A 16,233-nucleotide genomic window follows, 5' to 3' on the forward strand; every position below is an offset into this window, starting at 1 on the left:
AAACGTGCAACCGATTGAGCCGCGATGAGCGGATCACACTAAGTCAAGCTGCGCTTTTTCAGTTATCCTGGATTTCTTTATTCTACTTTTGAGCAACAGGCCCCAGGACTGCTACTGTGGCCAGACACTTGCCCAGTTGTGGTGACTCCCTCAGGACCCATTGCTTTGGCCCCTGAGAGGAACAAATGTTCCTCCAGTCTTCATCAGCAATATGTAGCTTTGTGTTATTTAAACATTGTTTTTTCTTCAAATACATTTAGATTTAACAGCCACTGTATGAGGAATACTGTGTAAATCTGTCACAGGCAGGACTCCTTTTGTACCTTCCATACCTTCTTACATATACAGTACAGCCAAAAGTTTGCACACACTTTCTCATTCAATGCATTTCCTTTTATTTTTTTATGACTATTTACATTGTAGATTCTCACTGAAGGCATCAAAACTATGCATGAACATATGGAATTATGTACTTAACAGAAAAGTGTGAAATAACTGAAAACATGTCTTATATTTTAGATTCTTCAAAGTAGCCACCCTTTGCTTTTTTTATTAATAAGGGAAAAAAATCCACTAATTAACCCTGACAAAGCACACCTGTGAAGTGAAAACCATTTCAGGTGACTACCTCATGAAGATCATTGAGAGAACACCAAGGTTTTGCAGCGCTATCAAAAAAAGCAAAGGGTGGCTACTTTGAAGAATCTAAAATATAAGACATGTTTTCAGTTATTTCACACTTTTTTGTGTATAATAATAATTCCATATGTGTTCATTCATAGTTTTGATGCCTTCAGTGAGAATCTACAATGTAAATAGTCATGAAAATAAAGGAAACTCATTGAATGAGGTGTGTCCAAACTTTTGGCCTGTACTGTACGAAATACAAGCATAAGTAGTCAAACACAAATCTGTCTTCTCTCTCTACACTTTTGCTTCTTACATTTATGCCTTATACAACTTCTCTTACCTTATTCTTCTTTTATCTCCCTTCAAGCTTTTTCTCTCTTCCCCCTGCACCCCCACCCCTCCACCCCCCCCCATCATCTTTCCCTCCCCATCTGGTAAAGTTTGCTGGTTAAATATTTGGGGGTGGTACTGGGTGCTGGAAGGCCTAAGCTAGGAGGATCAGCAGAGGAAAGACTGCAGTTGTTGTGGATTAGCTGCTTGTTTTATTATAATACCACTGCCTGCTTGCTTGGGGTTTGGTGCTCACCGGGCAAGCTGCAAAGTCAGAAATCACGATTTCTTAAAACAAATTATGAGGAATGCAACTAGTTACTGCTGAGCTTTAGTTTCCCTAGAAGAGGCTAGAATCACAGAGCTTTCCCATGGATGATAATACAGCTTCACAACTTTTCCTTTATGCTGTAGGTTTTGGTGTTAAAACAATTACTGAATGAAATGAAATTTTGGCCTGGGGTCTTCTGTGTGGTTCATCTTACAGTAAAGGCCATGTTCAAGGTTTGAACTCCCAAAGGGGTTTCAAAGTCTGGAAGGCATTAAATGGACAATAGAAAGATAAGGGAGAAAAGGAAGCTGCTACATTTTATATACCAAATAAAAACGCCAGCAAAGAAGTCCAAATTTAATAAAACAGTGTCCATTATAGGTTTGCTGAGTGTAGTGGATTTCTGCTCAAAATGTTCTTGTCTATGGCCATAAATAATTTCACTGTACATTATTGTACAGGGAAAATTTTTAAAGTCTCGTAAATTAAATGAAAAATTAAATGTTTTGATACAGAGGTTTGCTAACCTTTTCAATTTAGTCATGTTCAGAATGGCCCTGATTATGACCATGCAAAATTGTAAGAACTTTAAGTGTGCAGTTTTTGAGAAAGTTAGCTCCAATTAATTTATAACATTCATAATTCACACACAAATCCTTAATAGGTTTGCTGAAATTTTTAAATTGAGTCCTCCACTACAGCATGACCCAGACTATGACCATGACAAATTTAGGTAAAAGGTATTTTACTGTACAGTGTTGTTCTTTTTTGGAGATTAAAGGGAAAATCACCTCAAAATGCATTGCGGAACATTTACTCTACACACGTTATTTACTTCTTTTTTTTAAACTCTCATAAAATCTTTTCCTTCAGAGGTTTGCTGACATGTTCAATGTAATGTGGTTCAGGATGACCCTACTCTGACTCACAGGATGTAGGCGTATAAGCCTGCCATTAGTCACCTATTTCAGACAATTCTCCTCCCCTTCCCTCTTTTTGCAAGGGCACAGTCGCTGCATCCTGCGGGGTTCAGCTAGACCTTTCTTCAGTGTTGGCACAGCCAAGTGTGGAGATAGGTCTGGCTATGCAAGACTAGAATGACCCTGACTATGGCCATGTAAAATCTAAAGTCATTTTACTATCTCACTTCAAAATAAATTGAAAAGTTGGCAGCCCTGTGTAAAGCTGCTACCCAGAATCTGATTTGATTGTCAGTTTAGAAATACAATAACTTACTATACAAAAGAAAGGAAGACACAATAATGCAGACATTAAAAATGATAAAGCTCAAGTAATGTTTTTTTTAATGTCTTCCTGTGTTGTCCTTTTAGACTTTGGAAAGATATGAACAGAGCAAGGATGAATTCCACCAAGCTGCCTCCAAGACAGAAGAAAATGTGAGGTGAGTGACACACACACACACACACACACACACACACACACACACACACACACACACACACACACACACACACACACACACACACACACACATTTACAAACTCATTTGCAGTTCCAAAAGTAAGGAGATATTATTCCCTGGAGCCTCAGATGCACACACACCAACTCTCACACATGTACATAAGCATGCACACAGCAGACTAATACTGATAGATAGTGATCTGCTCTTTTCCTTATTTTTATATACATACATTCTCTAGAGCACACCTGACTAATATGATAAGTGTTTTAATTGGCTGCTTTAATTAAGCCAAATGTAAAGGTGCCTTAGGCAGGATTGCGAAGAACCAGGACTTAGCCAAAAAATGTGAACATCGACAACTTCTCAGTCCCTCCTCCCTTTCCGCTAAAGCCCAAAACGGTCTCCTAAGCCCCTCCCCCCCACAAGGGAGAATGAATGCGTTTGCATGAGCAGTGATTGACACGCAGTTAGACACCCTCTGGCCGTGATTGGAGCATCTGAACAGGGAGCTGTGGATTTTTGCAAATTGCACTACAGGCTGTAGGTGGTGCCAGAGGAGCCGGATTTCTTTTTTTTAATTATCTGCTTCGTGTAGTTCTACTGGAACATAGGGTCAGTTTCAGGAAATATGACAGAAAGGTAGTTTTATAAGTCTTAACTACTGCACCTTTAACAATACCCTATTTCCCCATCTTCACTTCTCACTGTGGACTTGTAATGAGCCACAGCCAGGGAAAAGATAACTAATTATTGCCACTGCAGTCTGTAAAACACCCAGGCCTTGACTTGCTGTTTTTATAAACATTTTATAAACAGTAACAGGGCTTTCCAAAAACGAGTCACACAAGTATTTATGGATGAGGACAAAATAACAAACACTTGTTTATGCACGTCCTTCAGAGTAACTGCTCTCATAAGATTAATTAATGATGTCAAGATAAACACTGACCCACAGAGAATTTTGATTTTAGTACTGCTTGATCTTACTGCTGCTTTTGACACTGTTAACCACGACATTTTAATTGAAAGTCTCCATGTTTCAGTTGGTTTAGCCAGCCCTCTTCTTAACTGGTTTTCATCTTACTTAAAGGACAGGAGTTTAAATCTGCAGAAAGAAAAATCTTCTCTGGGGTTCCACAAGGGTCAGTCCTTGGGCCATTGCTCTTCAATCTGTACATGCTCCCACTTGGTATTATCATAAACACAATATATCCTACCAGTCGTGCCGATGAAACACAGTTGTACATTTCACTTTCCTCCCATTGATCTCAGTTCTTTTAACAAACTAGTAAACTGTATTAATGATAGACTGGGATCCTCGTTGTTGGTCCTAAAAGTCATAGACAGATTTATTTACACCTGGATTCACTGTCTCTGAAATACAGTGAGCAATTCAGAAACCTTGGCATTATTTTTTATACTGATCTCAACTTTGAGAATCGCATCACCAATATCACCAAAACAGCATTTCATCACTTAAAAAATATATCAAAACGTAGAGCATTCACATCTCAAACTGAGTCTGAGAAACTGGCGCATGCATTCATCTCAAGCAAGTTAGACTACTGTAACACTGTATTTGCAGGATTATCCAAACAATCGGTAGGGTGCCTCCAACATTTTGAAAATGCAGCAGCCAAAGTCCTTACACGTAAATTTGAACACATTACTCAGGTACTCAAATCACTTAATTGGCTCCTGCTACAATACAGAATCACTTGCAGAATCCTAGTCTATAAAGCACTTAATGGTTAAGCTTCTCAGTATGATTCATTCAAAATAAAATTAGAAGAAGAAGTCAGAAGATCATACAAAATGAATAGATCTTTTGTAATGACTCTTTTTAGTGTCCAGTATGTACCGGTCAGCCTGTCGAACGTACCGAGTGCTCATGAATGCCCAACTTTGCCCATTCATACTGCCCACACGCTCACTGTTATCGTAAGGTACTGCTCACGCTGCATGCTATAGTGGTGCAGTCTCTCAAAATATAGGAAGCGGGACAACCAGTGAATGAGCGGGAATCATTGTCTCAAATGAGGACGTCAATGAGTGACTCAGGTCGAGACAGCCTGGCAGCTACTCACTGAACAAAATCAAATCGAGCTGGGACATATGAGTGAACGAGAAGCGATTGAATTGGACCTTCAGTCCAGACAGCCTTACTGCTATTTCTTGATCGAGGTGTTCTGGAAACAAACATAAGGAATATTTTTAGTTTGAAACACAGCATTACTGGTAAGAAAGAAACATGGTCTGTCAATTCTACCTGGATGACTCATAATTAACCGAAAACCTATTCCAGAAAGAATAGAGGATCACTACACATTTACACCAAAGCACTGCACTTCAGTTTTTAGCCTGACGATAACAAGAAGAGGTTTTTCAGCTTGCCCCCCACTGTCACACATGCATACACAACTCCTTGTGTCAGCCCTGTAGTTAATGCACCCTGTTATCAGCAGCTCAGGAATATGAGACCCCCATTACAGTCAGATTTAATCCAATGTTAACATGTTTTTGATCTGTGCTGATGCTGAAGACCAGGTGATCTCTGGGGGAATACTGTACAGTAATACCGCTAATCCTCTGCTCGCTGGGAGGGTGTGGGTGTGTGTGTGTGTGTATGTGTGTGTGGAGGGGGAAAGAGGGTATTTTAAATACACAAGGGTTTTATCAGAGAAGATAAAACAATCTGAGCTTCCTGTATGGGACTACCTTTATGGACAATTATATACTGCTTTACAGGTTTGAGTGTGGATAAGTCTCTCATTCATTCTGTAATCTAGTCTAACCCTAACCTCCGGGGAATTCAGTAGTGTTACTTTGATGAGTGGATTAAGGTGTAAGGATAGGTGTGTGTCTGTGTGTATGGTGTCAAATTATACAAAATAAATGGAGTGTATTTGATGTGGAACTGTATACCTTAGTAGCTACATTATTATTCACTTAATTGGAACAGAGCCATCATTAATGATATTTCTAACAGTGTGTACTTTCTACCATGACAAGTCAAAATGTCTGCTGAGAAAAAGGCCTATGCCACTAAATAAAAGTGTTTACTAAAAATGGATATGATTCATGTTCTGCCCTCCTGTTGGGGTGCGTTAAATAGTGTAAGTAATGGGGAGGCAGAGTCTAGATATAGACACTTGGAATCATTCATGTATTCGAAAACAACAGACAGTGCCATGTTCTGACATTTTTAGATGCCAAAAGACAGTTTTATGTTGTAAAGTGTTGGAGTGAAGTTTTCCCCTGGCTCCACTGTCTGTGTCATTCTGTGTTTTGTATAAGTATATACATGCCTATATATGTGTGATGTGTTAATCCTCAGTTTAATCCTTTGGACCAAAAAGGGGGCTTTGGCTGCCAGCAATCTGGGGTATGAGGGAACCAGAAGGCACAGGGGCCTGTGTGTGTGTGTGTGTGTGTGTGTGTGTGTGTGTGTGTGTGTGTGTGTGTGTGTGTGTGTGTGTGTGTGTGTGTGTGTGTGTGTGTGTGTGTGTGTGTGTGTGTGTGTGTGTGTGTGTGTGTAAGAGAGACTGCAACCTGTAGCACACAAAAATTGTCAAATTCAATGGACCATGATAAAACGGCGCTTCAATCACTTTCTTATCGCTATCTCTCTCAGTTTGCATTGCTTTCTTTGTCCAAACCTCCATATTTGCCTGCACACATTTATTTTTTCCCCATGCAGTCCAAGTTCTGAATGAAAGTTCTACATGAGATAAGATGAATTTGGCCGTGAATTCCACATTTTGCTTTGCATATCAGTGAAAGAAATACAAATTAATACAAAAATACAAAGTAAAATTAATTTAAGTGTAAAGAAGAAACCAGTTATCACCGAATCCCACCACCCTCCCATCCCAATGCTTCCCCTTACCCCCACTCCAGATGTCCTCCTTAATCAACACTATTGTACTATACAGTCTTATAGTCCTCCCCTATCACAGGAATCCTTTAGGAACCACAGATTTTGCCCAGTTAGTTACCCCGTTTCCAAGAACAAACTGCTGCACACAGACTCTGAGAAGATCTTCTACCAGTCTTAGCAGTGGACTGTTGCAGCAGGCTGTTCTGGAACTGGTCTACATTGAGATTGCTATGTATAAGGGACCGTTCAGTATTCATGGAATGGACCACCGGAGGAAAATAGGGGAGGGTCATGTCTTTTTATTCTTTGTTGAGGGGAGGGTCATCCAAAAAATTGTAGTCCAGAGGGGGGAGGGGGGGTCACCCAACTTTTGTATTCATGAAACAGCAACATTTCAAAGTGGCTTGTTTGGTGCATATTTTTCCATGTAGCTCTTAGTCTCGGCCCCCGCTACCAGATGGGTCTGACCCATGAGTTTGCTGTGGGGCACGGGGGAGCTGCCCCCCTGGTGGCTGAAACGGGTAATTGCATTGTTTAAAACTGAGTGGAATAATTACATCTGGCATGACCAGATATTTTATAAATATCTTAAATAACACAGAACAACTAAATGGTGGTAGGTAATACATCTGATTTCATATACTGCTTTAGTAAAAAAAATATTTCCTGGCTGACGATGGGAGCAGCAGGACGTAAACGAAAATGACTGTTGCTAGTCTGGACATCTTACCCTGCCAAGGTTGCAATAAAGGTTTCCTAAATGCCACATTTGATGTCAGCTTACTAATTGATTGTGGGTTTTGTGTAGATTTGGATTTACGTTTATTCCACTTTGGAACGGCGAAGTGGAGGAAGCCTAGTGACAAGTCCATAGCAACTGTTTGTGCCTTGCTGAATGGTCTCAATGTTTTATTGTTTTATTTCATGTGAATACTAGTTTACTGGAGGAGTAACTTAGTATTTGAAGTAATGCAGTAATGCAGGCAGTGTGCATTTAGTTTCCATGCTTATTGTGTTTCCACAACAACGTTAGTGAGTAAATCTACTGAAATGGCCACCACACCATAACAGAGGAGTGGGATGCGTCAGATGAGAAAGCAGAGGTTTAGTCTCGTATATCATGGTTGTAAAAAAAAACAATGGGAATCTGTATATATTTGCCAAGCGCAAACCAGTACAGAAGGTATCGATAAATTGTTGGGGGGATGGTCGTGCCTGTTTTCCAAGTCGTTTTGGAGGGTCATAGAAAAATTATTACTGGCGAGGGGAGGGTCAGGTCTATTTTGGCTAAAGGTCCCAAAACTCCTCCGGTGGCCTCTTAAATAAAAACGAACAGTCCCTAACTGATGACCAAAGGCATTTTGCATTTGCCAGCTTGACAGGCTTTACCTAGCCGTGGAATGACAGAGTGTGAAAAAGACATGAGGATGGAAACTGTTGTCTTTTTAGTCTAGATACATTTTGTGTGTGAGAGTGTGAGACAGACTCCTCTTCAGAGTTGAAAGTAATAGAATGAGAGAGAGACAGACAGATGGGCAGATACCCATGTCAAACTGGTCAGTATCCAAGGCTTTATAACAAGGCCAGCTGTCTGTTACAGTAGTAGTCGAACTAGCCTTAATAGCCGGCCTTTGTCAGATCCTCCAAGCCTGTGTCAGACGATACCAGCCTACGGAGATCACTCAGCGATAAGGCTTGAAACATTGACAAGCAAAGTCCAGGGTCCAAGTTAAAAGGCAGACCACTTGGCCATTGTTATTGAGCTGTAAGAGAAAATCCAACTAAAACATGGTGTGTAGCTCATTGAATTTAAACCCCAGTAAATTTCAAACGTGTACATTTAGTGCCACTGATCTTTCAACTGGCTGTTTGAGGAGAACCGTTATGAAGCAGCCTGGTTTGGATGGAAAGGGTGTAAGTGTTAAAACAAGTATGCCATTGAGTTCATCAAATGTACTCAAGTGGTGAAATAAATCCCACAGCACCTCCAAATAGAACTACCACTATACTTTAATTTACAGCTGTCAGGGATGTAAGCTTATTACAAAATATGCATCCTGTTAACACATCGTTTAGGACATGTAAAACAATTTCAATCATTTCCTGAATCTGACATCCCAAACTTGCAAAAGCCACTCTCACAACATAGTTAAGTTAACGAAATGAAAATTGTTACATGGGGGCCAATTGAAGAGAAGCCCAGGGATACTTTACAGTATTTTTCATGGATGTAAACTTAAAACAAAAAGTAAGGAAATTTGTGTTTGGTAGATTATTTCTCTCATTCTCGCATTTGTTGCAAGTCAGCCAACGTGGTTGTGTTGGTCACTCTGGCACGAACAGCACGCCCAAGCAGATCCCACAAGTGTTCAATGGGGTTGAGGTCAGGACTGCTGGCAGGCCTTTCCATCCTCTCCACTCCCACATTCTGGAGGTAGTCTCTGATAAACCCCGCCCTGTGGGGGTGAGCGTTGTCATCTTGGAGGATGGAGTTTGGTCCCAGACTGTGGAGATATGGGATGGCCACTGCTTGCAGAATCAGGCACCTGATTGTCAGCACCTGGGGGTACCAGAAGCACAAAACAAGAGTCAATAGCAACAGCAAAGAAAAGCTGTTTGGCATTGTCAGAGACGATTTGGCAAATTGTTCATGGGCGCAACCCACATACTGAGCTCTGCTGCTCATCCCACAAATTCATGTTCCTTACAAATGGGGCACCATTTGAAAGGGAACTAAACAGGCTTTCCAACGGTATAAGATTTATTGCCAAAAAGCATTGTTACCACAGAGAAATAAAATGTCCTTACTTTTTGTTTTATGTTTATAAAGAGAACTGGATAGAGCGTTGAAGGCGGGGCCCCATTCATTCCTAATGAAAGTTGCTTGCAGGGATCGTGAGGTATCCATTTGTATTTCCACTGTTTCGCCACTATGACAAATTGGCTGTGTACCCCTTTACAACATATCTAAGCAGTAAAAAAAATTAAATGAACTCTTAACAAAAACCCTTTTAAAGTAATGGAAATGCTTGTAGAAGCTATGCATATTCATTAGAGCTACTTAAAATAAGACTACAAGAAAATATACAGTATTTACTAATACAGCATTGATTAAAGGAAAGGCAAAAGTGAGAGGCATTGAGAGAAATGAAGTACTCTACCTCCACTTCAATGTTTACGAGAGACAAAGTGAAGTCTTAGTACAAGCATATAGAGGACCCTCTCTTCCTGGTTGTGATAGGAATGGAGAGATGGGAGAGGCTGAGTGAAGGAGTGTGGAGATACAAGATAGGGGAGAAGAGGATGTGTGCCCTGAGTCAATTGAAAAGCTGTCAGGGTACAGGTGCATACAAGCTACAAGCAAGAGATAAGAGGCAACTGTCTCTCTAGCTGTATTCTTCTTCACCTGTCCTGCCCTCTATCTCCCTTGTTATCATCTCTCTTTTTCTATTTTCTTCACCACCGCACCAGTATTAATCAAGCCAGTAATGGTAAAGCAGGAATTCTGACCCTCTGACATGTCAAATGCCATTTCCTGCCTCAATGAAGCTACAGACAGGAGATTAGGCGATTAGCTTATCTTAGCATAAAGGCTGAAGCTACTAGCTAGAATAAACCTTTGAACAGGACTAGGCAAGCCTTACACCCCCCCCCCCCAATCTTCTCATCTTACCATCAGGAAGGAAAGCAAATAAGCGTATTTCCTAAAATGTCGAAGTAGTTGTCTTCCTCCGTTGATCTTGGATCAGCAAATGCAGTTGTATTTCACTCCGTCTGTCCATGTTTTCACCCGGACAGCCAAATACGGGCACAAGTTGAGTACCTCTATCTCCACAGCCACCTGTGACTTGGTAGATGTTTGCCATATATTCCCTCTATAAAAGTCCCGTACACCCAAGTAAGGCAGAAATTGCAGAGAGAACAGCAGCAGCAACCACAACAGCAACTGCCTTGACAAGAGGGCTTAGACAGACTAGGAATTCACACAAGTTGTAGTGGAGAAAGAGAGCAGTGTGTTAAACAGAATATCAAACATGATGTTAATCCTAACTGTGTAGGCTCAAGTTGTTCAGGGCTAAGAGAACCGCCAGACTCCAGGACCAGAAGGCAGATAAAGATAGACAAAATGCCGAGGTTTTAATGGTTGGTGATGTGAGCATGGCAATGAAAGAATATTTCATTCAGCCGTATTTTGTGTCGAACTTAAAGTGATGGTCGAGATTATTTCCCTGAAGTTCTTTCATGCCAAATGCCACCCCAAAAGCTTTACTTTCACCTGGGTCTAACATTGGGAGCATTAGTGGGAGCGTTATCAGCTGATGCATAGCGTTAGGGCTTATGGGACCCACGTTTAGTTCGGTAAGTTACCCCACTAATAATGCCCGAAATGATACCAACGTCTAAAGTAAGTACAATAGGTTATATAGTTATGCTCGTTAAAGGATTGGAAAGGTGTTTGTAAGTACACCAGAAGTTTATGTAAATAACACTTGCCTGCTGGCTTCTGCTCTTGCTGTTGTTGTTGTTGTTACTGTAAGACGAGGTGTTAGGACGTCTCCAAATCTACAAACAACCGGAAAAGAGATGCAACAAAAATATTTTTTAATTTAACTTTTTTTTTAAAGTAAGTGCTGTAGTATAACTAGCAGGAGACAAGTAATAATTGAGGTAAGTTTGTAGACATTACCTTATTTAATCATTAAATTAATAAGTATTTTTGTTGTATCTCTTTTCGGTGTAGTAATTTGTAGACGTCCCTAAGCACTCGTCTAACTGCAGGTAGCAGCAGCAGCAACAGAGAGCTGAAGAGAGCAGGCAAGTGTTCATAAACTTCTGGTGTATTTACAAACTTTCCAATCCATCTTTTTATGAGAGCATAACCTATTTGTACTACTTGTAGACGTTTGGTATCATTTCGGGCATTATTAGTGGGGTAACTTACAAGATACAAACGTGGGTCCATTAGCCCCTGCGCTAAGCTATTCAGCTGATAACGTTACTCTAGCTAACTCTCCCAATGTTCGACCCAGGTGAAAAAAGCTTCTGGGGGGGTGTTTGGCTCGAGGTCATGGTGCAAAGGACCCTAGGGTGAATTACTCCGAACCATCACTTTAAACTTGACCCTCATTACTGAAGGATTCAAGACCGTCACAATGAAACTAACTAGGATTCATCTTAGTAAAAAAAATGTGGTTCGATCAGAGATTTAAAATTCACCTATAATTGCTACCTAAATATGACTTCAGTTAACGACAAATTGCACAAATCACAATAATATTCGTTAATAGTAACAACTCTGATAATAACGAGTGGACCTCTTGGGTCACAATCTGTTACAATTGTTGGCAACTAAATTTGTCATTATAATGTTAAGAAAATATTATTACTTACAATCTTGGGCTGTTAGCTGGAAGAATAAAGATGTTTTTGGCAGAGCACATAGCGCACTAGTCTGGATCAAGATGTTGGGTCTGGGAACTCACCATTGACAGGGCTCAATCTGAGGGGCGAGATAAATGGTTGCCTTTCAATTTCCCTTTGCACGCAATGTGATATAGCGCTACAACCAACCTAAAGGTAGTTGATAGATTAAACTTTTGCCGTATCCAGTCGGCAAAACTCCGAACACATCTTCCTTTTTTAAGAATGACTTCAGTGCCGTTCTTTGTTCTTTTCTCAAAGAAAAGCTTCACTCCAAGTCTTCCAGAGTCGCGGCCAAAGCCGATTCGAAAGACCGCTGTTCGCCAGCAGCAGCAGCCATCTTCTTTGTTTTCAAGTAGCAGGGAATTCACGCGGAGCCGTCACAACTCTGCCGTCATTATGTTAAGCCCGCCCACCGACTCTATACACGGTGTCATTGGCCCGGCTAGAGTTCGTTTTTTCCAGCTCGCAAGCCAACGGAGAGTTGCTAGACCCCCTGGCTGCAATTTACAATTTTTTGCCGCTAGGGTGTGTCTAGATTTCTAGGCTACTATTTGGCTGCCACGTCTGAATTGCGAACACAGAGTTTTGTGCAACCCCTAATGTTTAAACTAGGGAGGATAATGATTAATCAACGACTGATTAACTCGTCCATAAGACTTTGATAGAACATGTGAAATGTAATCGATCTACTATCAAATTAAGATCTGGAATATGTTATTCAATTAAATTGTATTTATAGTATCAAATCATAACAAAAGTTATCTCAGGACACTTTACAGATAGAGTAGGTCTAGTCCACACTCTATAACATACAAGGACCCAACAATTCTAGTAAATACCCCAAGAGCAAGCATTTAGTGCAACAGTGGTGAGGAAAAACTCCCTTTTAGGAAGAAACCTCAGACAGACCCAGGCTCTTGGTAGGCGGTGTCTGACGGTGCCAGTTGGGGGTGTGATGAACAGTGGCAATAATAGTCACAATAAAGATAATGGAACAGTGACTAGAAATAGTAGTTGTAGTAGTTCATGGCGTAGCAGGGCGTTACAGGAAGTAGCAGGGCACAGCAGAGCATAGCAGAGCATAGCAGGACGTAGCAGGACGTAGCAGGACACTGCGTTATGAAATAGATTTTTTTGTAAAGCATGTTTCAGTGACTCACAGTCACACCAGAGGGCGCAATAGATCTATTTTATGACAAGGCGGCGCTTCCGTCTGACACCCGACCGTGTCGACGTGCTAGCTTTCCTCAACGTGAAGAAGTAGGCAGAAATCAGGACGCTGTGAGTCTGAGATATTTGTTAGTTTCTATTCTCTTGTTGCAGCGTTACATTTAGTTTTTTTTTTTTTTTTAGCGTCTTTCTTGTAAGACTATATGTTAGCGGAGATTATTTTTACCGCATGTAATCTAATATTTAATTATATTCAATGTGTTTAATATCTGTGTTTTTTAATAGGCATCTGCATCTTTAGATGTTTCATAGGCTATGAAATGCTGTCAGAGAATATGCAATTATGTCACTGCAGAAATAAAGCTTTAATTGAGGGGAAAACAACAAATTTGTTATTGTGTGGTAGAAGCACATTTTTTAATGTTTTTAATTACGATGAATCGATTGATTGATTGTTAGTGTTACCAATGATCAATTAAGAAAAGTGTTTACAATTTTCAATCCTAGTTTAAACCGATATTGAAATATGCAGTCGTTTCAGGCAAAGCAAGCATTATAAAAACTAAAAACTATCTCAAAACTAATACAACATTTGCCCAATGTGTCGGCATGCAAACAGAATGTGCTGACTTTCACTGAACCTGTATTGTAGCCCTCAAGTCAGTCACAATATTGGATTCTCTTTCTTTTTCCTCCTTGGGCGCTACTCCCTGTGAGATGTTAACAAGATTTTCTAATTAGTTGCCTGAAACACAGTACAAATACCAATACTTTGTAGTTGACAGGATAGCAATAAAATGGCATGTCGGACAAACAATGCTTCATATGTATAGCCAAAGCCATTAAGGAAAACACAAAAACATCACTCTAAGTCTTAGAGATGCATGGTTTAGGGGCGATAAAAGCATCTTCCTTATCAGTCTCGTAGCTTTGCCAGAGGCTTTTGTAGTTGGTGGTGTGTTTTGTGTCTTTTCCATTTTCCAATTTCTCCCCTTTCATTGCTCTCCGTGTCTTTGTCTCGGTAAGCTGGTGTGCGTGGTCCAGAAGTCTGAGGCCTCTGTGTTCCGTCTGCCTCCGCCGTCGCTGCCGGAGATTAAAAATAATGGGCAGCACCATTAATTAAGCAACTAATCTTACTGTTTGTGTTTTGTCATATTTACCACTCACAGATGCGTTGAGAACTCTCCAAAAAATGACTGCCACCACACACATTAAAATGCTTTTGCAGCACATACACACATTAACAACAAAACCCCGTATTTGGCTAGACGGGCCATCAAGGATGCTGCTTTACCTTGTTCCAGCTAAAAAGAAAAAACAAAAAAATCAAGGCCTCCTCTCTCTCCCTCCCTCCCTCTCTCTATTTATTTATTTATTTATTTTTGTAAGTGGCTCAGTTAATATTGTTGATTTAAGACCTCACCTTCAATTTGGTGTGGCATGTGGACAGAGCTTTAGCTTTTGCTGCGGCTGAGCCAATTTTCTGCTTCAAGCGCCTTTTAATAAACCACGCAGCGCTATCAGGAGACTTTGGCTTCCCTGATGAAGGCCATTTATTTCGAATTAAAGGAGAGTTCCTTATCTCCGGTGGCCTCAAACGGAGAGACAGATAAAGATGGCGCGCTTTGGCGTCGTCCTCGCTATGTAGTTGATGTGGTGAGAGAAAAGGATGGGGGTGAGCGAGAGAGAGAAGTAAGAAAGGAGACCCAGTCGAAGAGAAGACGGGAGACAAAAAGTGGAAAACCCCCCCCCGATGAAACAGGCAAGACAAACCATTGGAGGTGATGTGGGGGGAATGGAGTAATCTGATAGGCTGTCATCTTTTTTTTAAATGGTCTTGTGAGGGAACACCAAAGAATGCTTAATTTCTTCCCTTTCATCGTTTTATACTACTTCCTTCCTTTAATGTTTTTCTATCCGTCTCTGTTCATTTTCCTCTTTAACCTTCATCACCCATGCTCAGATAAACTTCCATGATACCGTTGCTGACAGTAAAGTGTGTGTGTGCCTGTGTGGATATGGATATGCTGCAATTGAAACGCGGGGGTCAGCTCTCCTCCGTGAATCAAAGCAAAGAATACCCTTTAATTTGGCTTTCGGAGAAAGTGGGTATGAATGGGCACAGCGTAGAGGGGATCAACGTGTCAGCATGTAGGTGTGTGTGTGCGTTTTAGTGTGTGTGTGCAGGATTGTGGTGCTTTCATGTTTACAATGAACTACAAAGTGTCTGTGGGTGTGTACATTTGTGCATGTGCCTTTCTATACCTGCGTGAGCGAACATAACTCGCTTGTCTTCTCTTCAATCAGTTAGAATCCATTACAGCAAGGCACCCAGGCAGCAAGCCTGTCATAGTTAACAATCATACAGATAGACGGCCAAAGGCCAATTATAATACAGCCCACATATCAAATTAAGCATGGCTGATTCAGTCTCTTAAAGAACACTTTTCTGCTGTATTTGATCAGAATGATCCTACCCTCTCAATTAAATGTGATTTAGCACTAATTGCATGATCTGCAATGAAGCACGTTCCATACACAGCGTAGGTTGTTAACAGGTTGCAGTGTGTGAGGTTGTTAATTGTTTTTCATCTTTGTCTTGCCTCATCTTCTTTCGTGTGCATGTTTTTATTTCTTCCTTCTTTTTCATTTTGTTCTCTTGTGGCTAAGACACACATGAATGTCGGAGGAAGCCGTGAACTGTACCGGCAATACAGATCTTTCAAAGCAGTGTTTCCCACACATAGATTATTGTGTGGCGGTGCGCCTCACTATCAACACCGGCCGCCGCACATTGCGTTTCGTTATAAATTTTTGTTTTGTTTTTAAACGCTATTTAAAACACGTTCTTCTGCATTTCCTTTCCCCGCTCTCCTCCGTCTCTCTGTCACTTGTGTCTCGCTCACACACACACACACACACACAGCTCCTCCCACCGTGCGGTGTTTGGTGTTTTTAAGCCCCCAACGTCGCCTTTCAGGCAGCGCGGCAAGGTTACGTTTAAGGTTACGGTGAGGATTAGCTGCCTGTAAGGCGACGTTGGAGGCTTAAAACACCATCGAGCCCACCGTGCACACAGCATCTGTCCCCATCAAGGAGAGAAGA

The 16,233-nt window shown here is 41.0% G+C and overlaps 1 protein-coding gene across 2 annotated transcripts in view; it reads left to right on the forward strand.

Annotated features, from left to right (window-relative positions):
• chchd6a (coiled-coil-helix-coiled-coil-helix domain containing 6a) overlaps positions 1-16,233 on the forward strand; it is a 99,588-nt gene that overhangs the window by 54,671 nt on the left and 28,684 nt on the right. For both annotated transcript variants that reach the window (XM_039801482.1, XM_039801485.1), the window contains one exon: positions 2,563-2,633. In XM_039801482.1, the coding sequence (XP_039657416.1) occupies positions 2,563-2,633 (71 nt within the window). The remainder of the gene's footprint in view (positions 1-2,562; positions 2,634-16,233) is intronic.

This window comes from Perca fluviatilis, chromosome 5 (assembly GCF_010015445.1).
Source record: "Perca fluviatilis chromosome 5, GENO_Pfluv_1.0, whole genome shotgun sequence".
NCBI classification, from domain to species: Eukaryota; Metazoa; Chordata; class Actinopteri; order Perciformes; family Percidae; genus Perca; species Perca fluviatilis.